This window comes from Sciurus carolinensis, chromosome 1 (assembly GCF_902686445.1).
Source record: "Sciurus carolinensis chromosome 1, mSciCar1.2, whole genome shotgun sequence".
NCBI classification, from domain to species: domain Eukaryota; kingdom Metazoa; phylum Chordata; class Mammalia; order Rodentia; family Sciuridae; genus Sciurus; species Sciurus carolinensis.
Window position 1 is genome coordinate 101,924,826 of NC_062213.1, and position 18,919 is coordinate 101,943,744.

Sequence of the window (18,919 nt, forward strand, 5' to 3'; positions counted from 1 at the left end):
AGAGAGGGAGGCCATGGTAAATGAGAGAATCAGGCATTGCAAAGGTGGAGGTATACTGGCCCTTAGCATGTGTGGGTACAGTAAGCCAAACTCTGTGCCCCTAAGCCTTGCCTTAGCTTTGTCTGTCAGGATTGGTGCACTAGAGTTCATCTCCCTGCTGAACTTTGACCCCACACCTGTTGTTCTGCCCACCAGGGCACTCACAGGAAACAGAATGCCTGAAAGAAGCTCTGTTCTCCTCTCGATCCCGGCTTCAAGAGCTGGAAAAGGAGCTGGAGCAGCAGAAGGTGGAGCGGCAGCAACTTTTGGAAGACTTGCAGGAGAAGCAACAGGAAATCTTGCATTTCAGGGAGGAACGTCTGTCCCTCCAGGAAAATGATTCCAGGTAAGAGAGAACCCCCTGATAGGGAGGGGGCTTCATTTTCATATTTAAAAGGAATATTGGCAAGACAGTAGTGTCCTCTTTTGGAAACCTATTCCCCATCTGCTATTCCTACTTCCTTGAGCAGAAGGAGGGCCTCTCTGGGAATACCTTTTATATTCCAAAGTGGAGTTATGTAAGACTTGCATGTATCAGAGACTGGAGAAAGACCATTCCCATGCTTTCAATTAGATATAGGACATTACTTTCGCCTTTACCTGGAAGTTGCCTCTTCAGCACAAGCTTGAGTGATGCTAATCCCAAGCACAGGCTCCACAACCACCTATCAGCATGAAGAGCACTGAGGGACCAGTGAAGACATTGTGCTGGTGTGTCTGTCCTGCTCCTAGGTGAGGTAGCTAATGCTACTTCATGCTAAGTTACTTTACCTATTTTGGGCTCTACTTCTACATCTGTAAAGTAAAGGAGATTGTCTTCCTGATCCCTGAGTTGATGTCTGGAGCTAAAACTCTATCAGGCAAAAGTTGACTCACAGTGTATTGCACCAGTGTGACTGAGTAGCTTTGCCAGCTCAGTGGGCCCTTGCTTTTCCCTGGCAGACTGCAGCACAAGCTGGCCCTCCTGCAGCAACAGTGTGAAGAAAAACATCAGCTCTTCCAGTCCTTGCAGTCGGAGCTACAGATCTATGAGGCACTTCATGGAAATTCTAAAAAAGGACTAAAAGGTATGTTTTCCTTCTGTCTCTCCTCTTAAGGCCCAAGCATGAGACATTAGTGGCATGGGCAAGATTCAGCCTGGATGCCCTTACAAAAGGCCATAATAATCAAATTTCACCTACTTAGGCAGCTAGAAAAAAAAATTAATCAATGCAAGATTATACTATGTTTTTAATGCAAAGAACTGTCCTGGTGCTATCATCATTTGTGAAGCTCTTAAATATTATAAATAATATATAATGACAGCCCATGCAGTCATACTTCTGTGCCTTGACCCTGTCCCCCAACAACCCACTGTGGGAAAATTAAGGGATTGAAAACAAAACAAAAGAAAAAAAAATCTTCAAAAGCACCACTAATAGGACTAAAATTTCAAGGCTGAGTTTAAATATTAAGCATTTTTATGGAGGACTTTTACCACCTGCTGAAGTAATAATCTAGTATTTGAGAATTTTGGTATATTTTTCTATTTGTCTTCTTTAGTTGAAGAAGGGTATTTTCAGTAGGCACATTTGAATTTTCTTAAAACTGAATTTAGTTTCCTAGTTTGCTAAAAAGGGAAAATGAACTAGAACTTGAAGTATAGGGACCTTACCAGTATGAGTGAATGGCAAATGTACAAAGCCATGGTGAATGTTGGCGAGACCAGCCTGTCTATAGAAGAGGCTTGATTGGGGAGTAAGAAGCCAGATTAGTGAAATAAGAGCTGCCAGTATAGAAAACCCATAAGTCAGCCTAGCGGTTTATAACTATACTTTTTTTTTTTTTCAATGAAAGAAAGTACATAATAAAAACAATTTAAGATGTTAAGTCTGGTGGGACATTTTGGAGACATTAGAATCTGAGAAACCTCTCGGGTTAAAAAGTAAGAGTTTAATATAAGGTGTTTGGGAAGATAAAGAAGGACACATGGAAAAACTGTTCATTAAAAAAATACAGCAATAAGTAGAACTTAGTTGGAATTTGGATCTTGGGAAAGAAAGGGAGGAGTATGAGAGAAACTTTGGATTTGTTTCTGAAGCCACTTGATCCTAAACCACCTCCCCTTTAATGCCATTTCCCCCTGTTCATGGGTCTTTTAGGATTTATTGCAAAGCTATTGCCACTAAAGCTCCATAATTCCTTATTTTTAATTCTAAAATCCAATAAGGTATCTGAATTAAAAGTTTTTTCATATAATCATTTGTTAACCACACCTAAATGAAGTGACAAGAGGAGATTTATAGTCTTCAAATAATCACTTAATGGGTAAAGAGCCGTGGGCCAGATGCAATCAGGTGTGAGTGATATAAGGCATGTAGAGTGTATGCACCCTCTTGCCTTGCTAGAAACCAAAACAAATTCAGTCTTTTAAAATATATTTGGCTTTAAGGTAAAATATTTCTGAGATCTCTCCATTCTAGTATGTACAGATATGTGTGGTGAGTAGAGATGAAAAACATGGAGAAGTTGAAAAATTCACCTTGTTAGGACCCCTGTTCTAAAGTACCTGACTCCCATTCTTACATGTTATGAAAGGTACTGGTGCATTCCTCCTCTTCCTCTTTGATTTCTGGGTAGAGAGGTCATCAAATCTCCTTCTCCCTCAGCCCCTACCCTTCTCTAGTTGAGTACTGACCTCCTGCCTTGGAGGATCCTGCTCTCCAGTCTGCAGAATAAGGTTAATATGGAGGTGAGATAACAGGTTTGTTAATGTCTGCCAATCAAATGCCTCTAAGTGCATGAAGCGAGATTCCAGGCTGAAAATGTGCCACCTCAGTGTGTCCCAGAGGCTACACAGGAATGGTTAACATCTCTGCCACAGATTGGCTGCCCAAGCCCCTGAGATTACAGTGGGGTCCTTGGCAGAAAGGAATGTCACAGAACAGTGTTCTCACAAGTGCTTGGTAGTACATGGGTCAATGCAACCAGATCCCTCCTCTCTCTTCTTTTAGCTTTCAGCCTGGATGGCTGTCACCAATTTCCTTTAAGCAGTGACATGAACCACCTGGTGGCAGAGATACGAGCTCTGAGAGGGCAGCTACAGCAGAGCATTCAAGTGAATAATTGTCTGCGGCTACAGCTGGAGCAGCAGTTGGATGGTGGTACTGGCAAAGGCATCCTCAGTCCCTCCTCCGTGAGCCAGAACATCCCAGCTAACCCTGACCCTGGAAATAAGCAGTCACTCTTTCAAGGTAGGAAGGAAAAAGAATCAAGAAGCCCCTTGACGGTGGGGTGACACCAATATGTGTGCAGTGGAAGGGGTAATCTTGCTTCTCTTAGGTTCCTTAGGGTCAAGTTCAAATTGGAGAGGCTTTAATATGGTGTCCTGAGAGCATGGGATTTAAAGTCAGACCTGTCTCCAGATTCTGAGTTTGCCATTATAGGTTGTTTGCTTTGGGTGATGTGTTGAAGCCTTGGTTTTCTCAACTCGAAGATGGGAATAATATAAAATATATACCATTTATGGTTATTTGGAGAATTAAATTAAGTCATATTCAAGTGTCTGGAAATAAGAATTGCTCAATAATTATCAGCTATATATGTTAACATCTATTCCTTGTATTTGTGTAGTCCCTTAAAATTTACCAAGCATTTTCAAATATTTAATTTCCACTGAAGTAGGGCAGGTTTTACTATCTCCATATTTCATATGAGAAAACTGAGGCATTAATGGGGCATTGAGACATTGATGGATAAGTTAGGGTTCATAGAACTTAGGAACAGAACCAGGTTAGGACCAGATATTTTGATTCCCAGTCTGTGTCTTTTTCTACCTCACCAGGCTCTGTCTCAGTATCACAGACTTTCCCACACTCTCTAGAGGGGCTTCCCTTTCCTTCACCTGGGGGAACTCAGTATGTGGCAAAATGCTCCTGTCCCTAAGGAAACCAGGCTTTAGGAAAGTACTGGGTGGCAGTCGTGTTCATTCCAGGTGACAGATATCCACTTCTGCTCCATCCTCTTGCCTGCCTCTGCAGATACGCGTGTTCACCAGATCTGTTTTACTTTCCTCAATATCTGGTCTCAGTCTTGCTTCCCTCACTTTAATTTGAAAGTTAACAGAGCTCTCATACCTAAGCTCTTGACACATCATTCAACTTCTACATCTTCTGTTTTTCCTTTTGATGCACCATTTAACCCATTCTCTCCACTCACCTGCATGGCCATATCTGTAATTTCATTCTAATCAGGAGTCACTTATGCTCAGGTTTCTGTAAGGCTGAGCTTTCAAACTCTCTTATCTGATGTTCCTGAGTCAGGTTACTCCTTATTTTCTCTGGTTGTGCTGGATGCTAATTTATGAAACAATGATCTTAGTTGTCAAATGAAAAGGACAATTACATGAACTTCTTGTGGCCATCAAATAAAAAATGTCTGTGGAATGCTAAGCACCATACTCAACGGGCAGGAATTGCTCAGCATTTATTGAGTGGCTGTCTCACCCTTCTGGGGCTGCCATGATGGGCATGGTGGTGAGTCACATCTCTTCACTGTAATCAGGCTTCCCCTCTTAGTGTCTTCCCTTGCACCAGCCAAGATGCAGCCCCATGGTTTAGTCCCTGCTCCTCTTCCCTTTCCCAGACCTCAGAAGCCTGAATTGGAAACCTCACCCTGACCCACATTCCCCTTAGCAGTACCTTCCTCTTCTTTTTGACCCTTCATATTTTTTTATGACTTTATTTCTTTCTTTCTGCAGTACTGGGGAATCAAACCCAGGGTCTTGTGCATAATACACAAACAGTCTATCACTGAGTTGCACTACAGGCCTCGATTAACATTTTAACATATGTATACATACATTTATGCATTGTACAAAATAGCACATACAAAATTCTACTCAAAATTGGGTTTATAAAATGATATGTAACAGGTTTTTAAATGGGAATTTACATTCTTTTGTTTTGAATAATGGAAACATACCAAGCAAAGTGATTTGTTTTTCATTGTGGCATACGGATGCTAAAAATGTGAAAGGGGAGTCCTGTCAACTTAGACCTTGGGTGGTGAAGACTAGGCTGTGCATGATTTGGGGTGCAGAGTGTTCCAGGTGTTCTGAAAAGTGGGTTTGTCTTTACTCCCTAGATTCGGTTACTTCCCCTCCAGTTCGTGATATTGGCATGAATGCTGCTCTGGTCCTCCCCAACTCTTCTTCCTCTTCTCCTGGCTCAGACACTGCCATTGTCACCAGAACAAATGGTAAATATGGCAACTAAATGGCTCAGACACCATGATGGAAAATTATTAATGCAAATAACTGTTGGTTCTCTGTAAGTATGCTATCTGAATTTAGAAAATTTTCTCTGTGTGCCACAAAGCCTTCAGTACTATTCATTGAATCTTCTATGGCTGCCTTTCTTCTCATTCTTCTGCTTCTCCCTGTTGTCCTGTTGCTCTGTTTGCATCATTGCCCTGCAATCCCTCCATTCTTAAATGTGCTCTCTTTGTCCAGCTGATTTACTTATCTTTGCCTTTTCTACCCAGAATTTTTCATGTTTATAATAATATTTGTCCTGAATAGCCCACTTGTCAATGAAGACAAAATTTATCTTCTGGCAAGTTTATAATCATGCAATGATGTAAGAAAGATTATAAAAATAAAGAAACCAGAAGGTCTCTAGGGGCTTGACCTACCCTGAAGTTTTGAAGGCTAACTTTCTTGATCCTGGGCTCTTTCACTGTCTCTTTGCATTGGTGGGAACTGAGAATATCATCATGAATGACAGCAGATTCTATATTATTGTGGTTTTCTTTTTCAGAGCTGGATTTGGATGCTCCTCCAGGAATGAAGAACCCTCCCAAGCTGGAGGGTGAAGCTTCTGATGGCTCCTTTGCCAATAAGCATGGCCGCCATGTCATAGGTCACATTGATGACTATACTGCTCTCAGAGAGCAGATTGGGAAGGGAAAACAGCTGGTCCAAAAGATCCTGTCTCTCCTGAAGCTCACATGCAACTTCCTGGGCCTTGAAGCTCAGAGCTCAGAGGTAGTCATGCCTATAGCTCTTGGGTGCACCCTTTCCTTGTGCCCTTTTCCCTCTGATTCTAACTCCTTCTCTAATATTTATGTTTGTGTTCTGCATCTCCCAATGACAGAGACAGTACCTTCCAATTATTCTAGCCAGGCCCTTGCTTCCCTATCTCCTGATTCATTCTAAGTTTTACTGTGTTGTAGATAAGTTCAATTAGATATCCTCCCTCAGAACCACAGAGGAAGTTGTGCAGCTCTGTCACCATCCTCAGTAGAGCATTTAAGTATTGCCATCCATGTGGTGCTGTGTTGAACTCAGCACCCTCTGGTAGTTTATTACCTGTTACAGTCATGCTGGCTCATGTGGACAGAGTAAAATCAATCAGATGGACAGATACTAAGGGATTTGCATCTATAAAGGCCTTGTGTGTGAAAAGGGTAAGAAGTGGGACACCATGGAATTTCTTTATTGAGATAGCATGGCTGGGAAGCAGTGCTTCTTAGAGTATTTTACTGTTCAGAGATACCAAGGACCAGTGACTGTGCTGTCTGAGCCACCAGAGGCCCATGGATGAAGAGACACAGCCCTGGACTCGAGGGCAAGACACAGATCTCTGTTGATAAGCAAACTAAGGTACCATGAGCACAATGTGAGAAGCCACCTCTTGTGCCTTGAATGGACCAACGCAGAAGGGTCCTTTGTCGCAGGTGAGGAAGATAACAGGTCTATAGAGGACATGACATGGGAATGAGCTTTGACAGACTTATAGTGTGTCCAGGTGGAGGAGGCATTCCAGGTAAAGGCAGCAGCACTTCAGTCCTGGAACCTCAAAGGGATGAGCCAGGGTTTTACAGGTTCAAACAGCCCATACTTTGTGCCTCCTTTGCAAAGGAAACTTGACTCCTGTGTAGGCCTGCAATATCCTGAGCCCTGAGATGTCTCGGCTTCACCACGGTCCCCTTTCCACAGGTACCAGGCAACAAAGGAGTCCGTGAGCTATACAGCAATATCAGTGCCCTGCACCACACCCTAGAGGAGTCAGCCTCCCTCTTGACCATGTTCTGGCGAGCGGCCCTGCCAAGCTCCCATGGCCCTGTACTGCCTAGCAAAGTGGTAAGAGGCCAGTCTTCTCCCTTTTCAAATTCTACTCTTCTGTTTCTGGTATGGTTCTGTCTCCTTAGTCCCATAGCTTTCTGAGGGTCAGGAGTCACATGGGAAGTTAGGATGGACAGAACCTTAGGGGAACATCCTGGAGGAAAACCCCTGATCCATGGTGGCTGCTTTCATTGCAGCTCTGATTATCTCACTTCCTCCTCATACTCCAAGATCAGAAATCAAAGAGGAGAAAGAAAGAAAACAGAGAAACTATAAAGGAAATTTGAGTAAACTGAAATTCAGGGGCCTGTTGAAGCTTCTCCTCCCCTTATGTCTCCTTGGTCAAAAGATCAGAGGATGTCACCATGAAACCGCAGCTTCTTATGGTCATGCTCCTAGAATCCCAACATATCTTTTAAATTTTCATCTCTGTGCCAGACTCCCCCCCCTCCCCCCAAGTATCTGCTCTAATCTCAGGCTGGCTCTTATTGCCAGGTCTGGAGTGGGCCAGTATCTTGATTCCCTTTCCAGATATTCAAGTTCCAGACTAATGTTGCTGTTATCTTTTGGGATCTAACTATGCTAATTCTATGGAAGATGTTTTACCATCTTCACATTTGTATGGATTATTTAGAGACTTGCACACTGTCATCAGGGCAGCCCTGTGTTGCATACATTGATCTCTGAAATTCCAAGTCTTGTATGGATGGGGTGAGATAGAACTTTTACAAGGAATGAATTGGAGGTCTTGACCACAGTTGGGAGTTTTATGCCTGTTTGGGGTCAGATTTCCTTGGCCACAGGACTATAAACCTGTGCTAGTCTGTTTGGGGGCCTTCATGTTCTCCACATTCTTACCTGTGGCTTCTTCTTCAACTATCCTGAACTGGAGGATCAAAAGACTGTAATGAGGGAACACACTCCAAAGATTGTTGAGAGATTGTAGAGTTCTGCTTTGGATTGGTAAGAGCCACAGAGCACAGGGTACATTTGGTATCCCAATTGTTGTCTGAGAGCTTGTCCCTCTGCCCCAGGATGAGCTAATGGAAAAGGAGCTCCTGGATCTGCGAGCCCAAGTATCCAAGCAGGAGAAGCTCCTTCACAGCACAGCTGAGCGTCTGAAGACTGCCAACCAGCAGAAGGAGAACATGGAGCAGTTCATCGTCAGCCAGCGTAGGTGCCCCTGAGCTGTGGAGCAGCAGAGGGAAGGGGTGGTCTTGCAGATGAACAGTGACCAGAGAGGCACAGGAATGTTGGGAGGGGAGAGTCTGATGCATTGGGCCCAACCCTCCTGTGCCATGAGTAATTGTGGGTTCAGAGGGAGGGGAAGAAGGGGACAGCAAGAGGCCATGATGAAGAGATTGGAAGAAAATGCTTTAGAACACACATGCCCAGCAAATAGGGCCCAGCTGGTAATTCCTGCTTAGTGAGACTGTTTTGTTGTTTCAGTGACCAGGACACATGATGTTTTGAAGAAGGCAAGAACTAATTTGGAGGTAAGGAAAAGATTATACCTGTCAGAGCCAAAGAGCCTGCCTCCAACACATCACTGTATATCATCAGATTTGTAGGTGACACTGACCTGATTTTTCCTCCCAGCAGGAGATGTCCAGTCCACTTGACTGGTCCTAGCTCCTAGTTAGCCTCTTGTTAGAATTCCATCCTATTATTCTCCTGCCCACTCAGTTCCCTTCCCTGCCTTACTCTCGCCTTGTCGTCATCTTTCCTTTTTATCCCAATTTTTCCTCCTTGATGTCAATCAAGTAAGGAGCCAGGAGAAAAGCAGTTCTGTTGACCCTTGAGGGCAGAAACATTTGTACTTTCTCTGGGAATTAGTTGTCTGTAAGGGGATCTAGCGGTCATTTGGGCATTCTGAACTTTCCTAAACTACTTTATGATAAAACAGAGTAAGGCACAACCTTAAAAATTGATTTTAGTGCAAAATATTATGTTAAAAACAGCAATTTGATTTTGACACATCTTTTTCTTTAAAAAACATGATGAAAAATTCACTTGGTCTCATTGATCTAAAATAAAATAAAATTTGGTAATAAATAAATACTAAATCTTAAGGCAAGAGATTTTTTTCAAATATATATACTTGCCAGACATTCTCTACATTTACTTAAATGCTAAGTACTTTTTACTCCCTAAGAAGTACTTTGAAGAAAAACTTGAAATATACTAATTGGTTTTAAAATCAGAAACTAAACCTTTAAACTTAGACATTAAACTTTGTCAGAGCAGTTGAACATACTCCTAGAAATATTCCTAAACTGTATCCTAAAAGGGTTGACCCCCACACTGTGATCATGGGTGGGCCATGGTTTAACTAGCTCTTGTTTTCTAATTCCCTTTGGTTCTTCTCTGATGATTCCTTTCTTTCCTGAGCCTCTGTAGCACAACACTTACAAGATTGCCTCTGTACAGCCTTATCCTGTCCCAGCCAAGGTAACCCAGCAGCCTCCAGTTCCCACTGGCTACCTCTAGTGTGCAGGCCACTCTCTCTACTTCCTGATGCCTGGGCTCTAACTCCAGGCTTGTCACTAACTGGCTATGTGCCTTTGGCTGGCCCGTTTGCCTCTGTGAGCTGCTGCCCCCTCATCTGTTAAAGGTGGACCTGGACTTAGATGATCTCTGAGGTCCCTGCCAATTTGAACTCTTCTTAAGAAAACTGGGACACACAATTAACAGGGGAACGTCTTCCAGTATGTCCTCTCCTTTCTATCACAGGCTGTTTTTACAAGTGCATGTTTTATGCTTGGCACTATTTTTGCTAGGAGATGGCAAAGCTCCCCACTTTTATTTATTTATTTATTTTATTCAGACCACATAACTTGTAGCATGAACTGGCTCATGGAGAGGAAGTGGTAGGATCTGACCACACAGAGTACAGTGGGTAGTGGCTGGGGCAGCAGGGGTTTGGGTGCACTGGGAGGTTTTTTCCTCTAAGCTGGGACCTGGAATCTCCTCCAGACCCAGTGCATCCCTTTGGTTCATCCTCTTGACCCCTTCCCGCCATGTTCCTGGCTTCCTGCATGCTTTGCCCTCATTCCAGCCCCTGGACACCATCAGCAGGGTCTAACAGTTCCATCTGAACAGGGTTGGTTTATGTTTGCTTGCAGGTGAAATCCCTAAGGGCCCTGGTGTGCACTCCAGCCTTGTGACCCTTGCCTTCCAGGAGCCACACAAGAAGCAAAGACACCACAGGTCCTTAAAGCATCAGGAAGAATGGGCCTGCTCCTCTTTTGCACAACTGCCTGTCTTCTGAGGAGAATCTGGGCCCAATTCCTCCAAACTTGGTGGAGGTCTGAAGATGCAGTCAGAGATGTATCCTAGTGGGGTAGGCAGAAAGGTGGAATGACTTTCTGGCAGTGATGGAATAAAAGTAGCCAAATTCCACTGGGCCTAGCATTAAGCAAAGCGCACATAAGATTGCATAGTAGCACTTGTGACTCTGCTTCTGAACAGCCTCAGTGGCACAGCACCTGCTAGAGCACGGTTCTCACTTCAACAGCTATCCTCAGATGGTCAACTCAAAGGAAATAGTTGCCTCCATGCATGGGGCCTGTGATCCCAACGCTGGAGCTCCTCCACAGTTACAGAAGCACACTACTGAGCAGCAGTGCCCTGTTGGACAGCGTCAGTGGGGCTTAGCAAGCACTGCTCACAGATCCACACCTGACCAGGTAGCTTCTCTGGGCCAAGCCAGGCTGGGCTTCATGTTGTACCATCAGGTCTGAGCACTTTGATTCTGTGTGGGGAAGGTGGTGACTTGCTAGATGCCCTCTCATGCTTAGACTAGCAGGATCTTCTTCATTTCTTACATGTTCTCCAAATTGTACTGCCCCCCACCCCCATTAGATGTGCTGTCCCATTTTATCATCCTAACTTCCCTCAGGCAAATTGGGAACTGATGGGCACGTCGAGCCTGTTTAAAGTCTTGCATATGGCAGCCCTCTGCTTGTTTGTAAGTGGTGTGGGCAAGACCCAGTTGTACTGAAGCCTCGTCTGTGTCTTCAGAGTACTCTTAGGATGTGGATATGTGTGTATAAATGTATGATAGAGATTTATTTATGTTGCTGTAGCCATATGTTGAAGGCCAACATAACTCATGGGTGGGGAGGATGAGATGAAACAACAGTCTTTTTGGTGACTATTAAAGAAAAATGTGTATAAAGAAATAGTTTTTCTTTGTCTGTTTTGTTTCCCATTTCTACACCATTTCTCAGAACAAGTGTATCAGAATAGGGAAGACAAACTGTTATGAAAAACTAATAGGCTAATCCTTAAAGTCTATGTTTAAAAATTCATTTTCCCTCTATTTTATGAAAATTCCCAGTATACAATGTGATGGAGTGATTCTTAAACTGTGCCCTACCATTTTCACAGGGAAGGATGTATTTTGCTGTTTGTTGCGCTTTGTTAAAACTCAGGAGTCAGGATGGCAAGGGAAATATAGGTTTCTTTCAGTGCTGCGTTTGATCAAGATAGAGAACATTTTCTTTTGCAAATCTCCACCCTTGGTGACTCAGGAGATGGACAGCTTATAAGAGCTATGGGGTGCAGTAGGACAAAAGGCAGGAAATACCCATGTATATATTTAGCTAGGCTGTGTTAATCAGAAACATGTTTCAGACTTAGGCGCAATGCCCTCAGGGCCAGGGAAGCCCCTCAGACTCCATTTTCAGCATTAGGAAGGTCAAAAGTTAAAAGACTTTGGAGCTGTTAATTTCAAATGGAGTCAGTTTCACAATCAACCGTGGAGATTGTGGGAGCAACTTCCTGGGATGGCATTCCAAGAACTTTTGTGGATATGGGACCCTAGGATAGCATTTTAGTATAAGTTTCCCAGGTGATTCTGATACAGGTGGCCCGCAGACTACAGTTTAACACACATTGTACTATATCATTGAGTTACAGCAATAAATAAATGTATTTAAGAACCTTAGTCGAAAATTATGTCATTCTAATACCTGTCTTGGAGATCAGGAATGGGTCCTTATTCTCCTGGTATTCAGGATTAAACACCGAGAAATACCCAGGCAAGTGTAGAAAGCACATTTTATTTAAGAGATCGGGACTGCAAACTTCTCTGAAGAGAAGTGTGCCAAGAGCTGGGTGTCCTTGGCAGTGGTTGTATCTTGCTCTTATATAGACCCCAGAACCCCCGCATCTTTTTCTTCTCAGTGCACATGCCTAAGGGCAGTAAGGAGCAGGAACACAGGGGATAATCATTAGCAACTCATCCAGTTGGAAAGTGTGATCCCTGGAGGTTAACTGTTAGCAGCCCATTGTCTTTTCTTTGATAACCAGCCCTCATCTTCTCAACCTCATCATTTATTACCTACACTGACCTCCAGACCTTCTGCCCCCTGCCTCAGCTTGTTCAGGAATGTGACAAATCCTGTCCCCTCAGGCCAGGTGGGGCTGTAGTCAGATTAACCTGGCAGTCTCACCATCCTCATTGATCTGTCCCCTTACACTTCCATAAATGTTGAAATTAAAATCTTAAAAGATTCCTTCAGAAAAATTCTTGTATCCTTTTGCCTTCTAAAATTAAAATCAAGCTGTCACTCTATGATTATTTCCTAGAAACAGTTAAAAATGAAATTTTGTGGAGGAAAATAGAATTTAAGTCCTATAAAGGGAGCTAGGAAGGAAAACAGAGAACAGGCACTTAAAATACATAATAGTATCTCTTGACCTGTTGACCTAGGCCTTCAGAATGTACAGAGTTCATCATGTCCCTCAGATCTTGTCACTGGTAAAGTGAATGAGAGAGGCACTTGTGTTGACTTTCCATTGTTGCTGTAAGCATTTTCCATACACATCATGGTAAGAAGAACACAAACTCATTTTCTTAGAGTTCTGTAGGTTAGGAGTCCACCAAGTGTCTCACTGGCCTAAAATCACTAGGCCATTCCTTGCCTGGTGGCTGCTTCCTCCTCCTTCACAGTTGGCAGAGTGCCTGATTCATCACCCTGACCTGTTTCTCTGCCTCCTCTTCCATTTTAAAGACCCATGGGATTACTTGGGTTTTGTGGATTACCCTGTGTCATTCAGGATGGTCTCCCCATCTCAGAATCCTTAACATAAGCCCATCTGCAAAGTCCCTTGCTAGATAATGAATCATGTTCGAAGGTTCCAGGGATTAGGAAGAGGACCTACTGGGGAGGCCATTATTCTGCCTACCACACACTCTAAATTCCTGTGCTAACTAATGTTGGAATTAAAACAAAAATTAAAACATAATGGGGGCTGGGGGTGGCAAGAATGGAGGAAGGAAGGACTGTATAGAGGAAAAAGAGGGGTGGGAGGGGTGGGGGGGAAGGAAAAAATAACAGAATGAATCAAACATCATTACCCTATGTACACATATGATTACGCAAATGGCATGCTGTTACTCCATGTACCAACAGAAACAACATGTATCCCATTTGTTTACAATAAAAATAAATTAAAAACAAAAACAAAAACAAAACACTTCTCTAATTTAAGTCAAGTTAGTAAAATTAAGACACTACCTTAAGGCATAGCCTGCAGTAGCAAAAATACTAAGTTCAAATTTGAGCTCTGGAATGGCACCGCTTAGGATTTCACAAGTGTTTAGGTTATTTTAGATATGGCCCCTATTTTCACAAAGGCTGACTTTGGATGTAGAAATCTCATCTGAGGCTAAGGGCACACAGTAAAGCAGGTAGGGAGAGGTAGATTCGGTATACCTGGGAGTCTGCTGACTTTGGCTCTGTACACTTGGCTCAGTTTAAATGGGGCAGTTGGATGGTTTTCTTTGAGTTTTCTCTGGTCAGGCTTTCCTGCTGTTTGTAGCCTCTAGCACCTTGGGGTTCTCTATGAGCCCTCTGAGGCCATTATGTGGTGCTAGGAAAGGACCTAAGGTATTCAAGACCCTCAGAACAAGGGCCAGATTCTAGCCATAAGGAATGGAAGATTCCTGGCTGTCGGTCACACCATTCCCAGGAACTGCCCAGACCTTGAGAGCTGTGGTTGAAGTTCAGCTCTCCAGTGCAGCCATCTTCCTTGGTCTCCTCACAAACTGAGCTTGACCAGAAGAAATGTAATTGTGCTTTTCCTTCTGGTGCAAAATATTCCTTCATCTTCATCTCAAATGAGGGCAACCCCTTCCCATGTTGGCTTGCATGGTGTGTATATGTGAAGGGTAGAGGGTATGTGGGCAGGAGGAGCAAAAAGAGAAATGAGGAGTGGAACAACAAGGCTGGCCAGGAGGACTGGAAGGAAGAGAGGAATGGAGGTGGGGCAAGATGTGCAGGAGATGGTGAGGAGATGGAGCAAAGCCTGAACTCTCTTCTCAGGCCTAGAAAGGCCATCAGTATCTCAGGAACTCAACTATTGATGGATTAGTACTCAAAAATTATTTGGGACAACAGCAGCATTTAGTCACTATCTACAAAAACAGGAAGTAGGGAATCCCCTGGTAGCTGACTGGAGAGAAGCCAATGATGACAAAATTAAATGCACCCAAATTCGAGGCCACAGTTCCAACACATCTCATCATGCTTTAGAGGACACCCAGGACCTCCAGCGCTGTGTGGCAGATTGGTTCAGTCACTTCTCAAAAGACCTCCAATCCCAATAGAACAGCCCCTCAATGCCAAACCACCTCCAGAGTGGGGTCCCCACTGACCCTGACAGATGCACAGACTTCCCCTTCCCAAGGCCAGGTGGGGTCATTGTCCCCCAAATGCTCAAGACTGACCACAGTACCACAGCATCTGCGATCTTCACTGCGAAGGAGTATTCATGACATAGAGCAATTTGGACAGCAACAGTACATTTATGAGAGGATGGTTCCACCTCAGCTAGATAGCCTGATGGTTTACTGAGTTCCTATGTTCATCAGCACACACAGCTTGGGCAAGACTATCCTTCCACTATGTCTCGTGTATGTGAGAGGAGGACCTATTAAAGCCCAGTGTATTACAGGTCAAACCAAAGAACCGTGAAGCTCCAAGGATAGTAGACAGCTCTTTATCACACAGGCTCAGGTATGGGGACTCTACAAAAGACATCCAGCCAACAGAGTAACCTTCCGTACCAAACAAATAATTATGCTGCAAACACAACAACTACCTATGCACAGCCCTACAGGCCAATACCAAGTACAAGAGGGTAAATTTAACAGGCTTCAGTAGGCAGCGCTGGTTTATGATGGCACCATGAGAGGCCCATCAATGGACCACATCCATAAAGACCCACCAAAGTTTGCCTGGCACAATCCCAAGTTGGCCAAAGTCATTCACAGGTACCTTTAGCACCTGTGCTTCAGCAACAACAAAGAGAAATTGGAGGTATATAGGCTAGGGGGAATCAAGCATCTGTCTGACTCCTTTGGACCTCAGAGTTTTGAAAGTTCAGAAGGATGCTTGTGGTGCTCTCTGAAAGCTTGTTTTTGGCAAGTCCACAGAAGAAAATTCAGTAGTCATGAAAAATGTTGGTGGGATACCTGCCATCTTGTAACTTTCAAGAAAATCTATTGATGCAGAAGTAAGGGAGCTTGTTACAGGAGTTCTTTGGGATTTATTTTCATGTAATGCCTTAAAGACATCAATCATCCAAGATGCCCTCTCAACCTGAACAAACACTGTGATTGTTCCATGTTCTGGGTGGAATACTCTCTTTTGTTGATAATCATAAAATTAAATTTCTGAATTTACTAATTCTGCATAACACAACAGTTTGCCTGAGCAACCTCAACTCTGGAGGGAAGGAAGCGAGAAAGCAAGTGCAATCCTGTGAGAGACTGGTGGACTCCCTGTTTTACGTGATCCACACATGTGAACACATTTGACTATGAGAGCAAGATGGTGGAGAACCATGTGCACCCTGAGAAACTGGTCCTATCAGCTGGAACTGGAGGCCCCTGAGACCTGGCTGCTGGGACTGAACTAGTTGGATGACTTATTAGGAAAAGAATCTCCAGCAAATTTTCCAAGCCAAGCTGCAGGAGGAAGAAGAAGAAACAAAGAAAGAGGAAAAAAAAATGAAAGAAAACAGAAAAAACGAAAAAGAACTACACAAGTAGAACAATAAGATGAGTTGGCCCTATCCCAGCACTGTTGAATATTCCCAAAGGAGCTAAGATGCTCTGGCATCTGTTGCTGGTAAAACCATACCTAACCCTTCCATCAGAAAATTCCAACTCAACCATGTTGGAAGACTCTGTTGAATCTCTCCAGAACCTCTCTGCTGGCAACTGGAAGTTTACAGTGTATATCTGGGCAGCTGTCCAAAAAGAAAAAGGGCTCCCCATCCTTGTAGAGTTTCTGAGGATGGACAGTGATAGTTATCTCTTTTGGGACCACTGCCTTGAGGAATATGGAACTAGACATAAGCAACAAGGAGGTCCAGTGTGAACACGTCATGTGAGACTTGGCTAACCAGCTTCCAGGTGAGAATGGCCCCAGCACACAGTCCAAGGAAACCATGGCAGCTATCTGCTGTTCTGCATGAGGCCAACATCAAAACCATGGAGAATGCCAAAGCACTGGCCAACTGGGGGACATCAAAAGCTGGTGAACATAACCAAAGGCAGAGGAGACAGGTCCTCAAAGGCAGCAGCCCAGGTATTGAATACATGGTGGTAATATAAGGACCTCTGGAGCATTTACTAAAAGGATATGTAGAATCAGAACCACTTTATTATAACTGTGTCAACATTAGAACAAGACTGATTCAAATCACATCCTTCCTTGTCCACCACCAACCAATAGATGTCACCCATGATTCAGTCAATCAGCAGCATCTCTTCCTCACTAGCACTGTTAGGAATCAGAGACTCTCATTGTGGGAGGATAGGATCCAGCCACCTACATAGTATTTCATTAGCCAAGGGGATGTCACACAGAAAGACCTGTATCCTGGCTTCAGTAGTTGTCACCAATTTACATCAGTTCCTATTCCTCAGCAGGAAGAGAACCAGCTAGATGACTAAAGCATCAATAGCTGTGTTATAGTCAAGATGACTCCAGCAGAAAGCATGTGATGGCTGCAGATTGGATTTGCAGTCTCCTCATAGCTATTCAGATTCTTATTTTGATGACCAAGTTCACTTTTCAGCTTATACTGATTACTTGACACGGATTGCTTAGATTTTATTCCACCTAATGATCTTCCTACAGAGCAGAACAGTACCCAGGGTCTCTGGACTCATGGATGTAGCATCAAGATGCTCAGAGAGGAACTTTCTAAACTTGTTTGGATTGTGGTGAGAAGTGTATCTTGCTGATTTGATGATGAAATGTGAAACTGAAATAGAAAAAAATAAGAGCATATTTTTTTCTTCTTTCAGGGAAGTGAGGAAATTCTTGGGAGAGGATTTTCTAAGCTCTATTTACATATTAGATCAAATTACTTGTAGATACTATAGTCTGAGAGGTTTGTCAAGTGAAATGAGATTGGGGAATGTGCAGGTCAAATTAAACTAAAGATGATGTTTTTAATGTGAATAAAGAAATGTTCTATAGCTTGTATAGAAAAAATAAAATGGATGCTATTCATGTTTTAATGCTAGTACTCAATGTCAAGATTGTATGCTATTATGTTTTAAAAGTTTGTGTTTGAGGTATAAATATGGGAATGCAAAAATTAATTAAGTGCCATCGTTTGTAATGCACAGTGTCATTTGAAAAAGAAATTTGAAGAAGCCGACAACTTCGAAAACAAATGGAAAACCCAAGAAATTCTTAAAACTTAAAAACAAACTTTGATTCCTTGTGATCTTCTACATGGACAATCATATTGTCTGTGATAGGGATAATTTACTCTCCTTCCCCCATATGAATGCCTTTTATTTATTTTTCTGCCTTACTGCACTGGTGAAGTCTTGCACCTAATGCTGATATGAATTGTGAGGTACACATCCTTGCTTATTACAAATAAGCAGGAGGGGCATTTGGTTTTCACCATGAAGAGTGATATTAGCTGTAGTATGTTTGTAGATACCCTTCATCAGGTTGAAGACATTCTCTTCTATTTCTAATACACTGCTGGTTTTTATTGTGAATACATTTTTTGCTGAATGGTCTTTGTACCTTTGTTAATTGGCCATATTTTTGTCCCCGGTTCTGGGCTCTAGTCTTTCTGTTAAATACATGTATATGTTTATCTCTTTGCCACAGCACAGGAAGTTGCTACTAGTAATTTTATATTTAATGTTAAAATTGGGAAGTTCAATATATATTATCAAATATATTTTCTGTGTCAATTGATATGATTATGTAATTTTACTATTTAGGCTATTAATATAGTTGATTACAACAATTGATTATCTTATTTTGATTCAGCTTGGAATAACTGGGATTCACCCAGCAATTGGTCAGGGTTCTCTGGAGAAACAGAACCAATGGGATATATAAACATATGAGGGATGCCGTATGAGGATTGACTCACACAATTATGGAAGACAAGAAGTCCCTTGCTAAGGCAGTTGATAGATGGAGAACCAGATGTAACTCAGTTTGAGTCCATAGGCTTGAGAAGTAGGGGAGATTTCACTGCCAAGTGGAAGAAAACCTGAGTGAGGGTGAAGTAGAGAAGCTTTCTCTGTAAAGCTGAAGCCCTGAGGGAGGGTGAGTATGGGTATCAGTTTGGGCATGTTAAGGGACAAGCTGGTGGTGGAAATTTTAGGAGCTGGGACCTAGTTGGGGAAGTTGTCACTGGGGCCATGCTTTTAAAAGGGGTATTTGGTCTCCTACCCCTTTCACTTTCTCACTTCCCAGACACCATGATGTGAAC

General features: G+C 43.0%; 1 protein-coding gene and 1 pseudogene across 23 annotated transcripts in view; both read left to right on the forward strand.

The window, feature by feature from the left end:
- Positions 1-11,331, forward strand: part of Pde4dip (phosphodiesterase 4D interacting protein) — a 204,053-nt gene extending 192,722 nt beyond the window's left edge. For 8 of the 23 annotated variants that reach the window (XM_047551316.1, XM_047551336.1, XM_047551329.1 and 5 more), the window contains 10 exons: positions 196-385; positions 982-1,106; positions 3,033-3,272; positions 5,164-5,277; positions 5,838-6,064; positions 7,019-7,162; positions 8,179-8,317; positions 8,594-8,640; positions 9,545-9,595; positions 10,270-11,331. In XM_047551316.1, coding sequence (XP_047407272.1) covers positions 196-385; positions 982-1,106; positions 3,033-3,272; positions 5,164-5,277; positions 5,838-6,064; positions 7,019-7,162; positions 8,179-8,317; positions 8,594-8,640; positions 9,545-9,595; positions 10,270-10,311 — 1,319 coding nt within the window. In that variant the 3' untranslated portion in view covers positions 10,312-11,331. Of the gene's footprint in view, positions 1-195; positions 386-981; positions 1,107-3,032; positions 3,273-5,163; positions 5,278-5,837; positions 6,065-7,018; positions 7,163-8,178; positions 8,318-8,593; positions 8,641-9,535; positions 9,596-10,269 lie in introns of all 23 variants that reach the window. The other 15 variants (XM_047551351.1, XM_047551344.1, XM_047551301.1 and 12 more) reach the window with 8 other exon arrangements.
- On the forward strand, positions 10,702-17,344 carry LOC124989834 (plakophilin-4-like; annotated as a pseudogene).
- Positions 17,345-18,919: the final 1,575 nt, after the last annotated feature.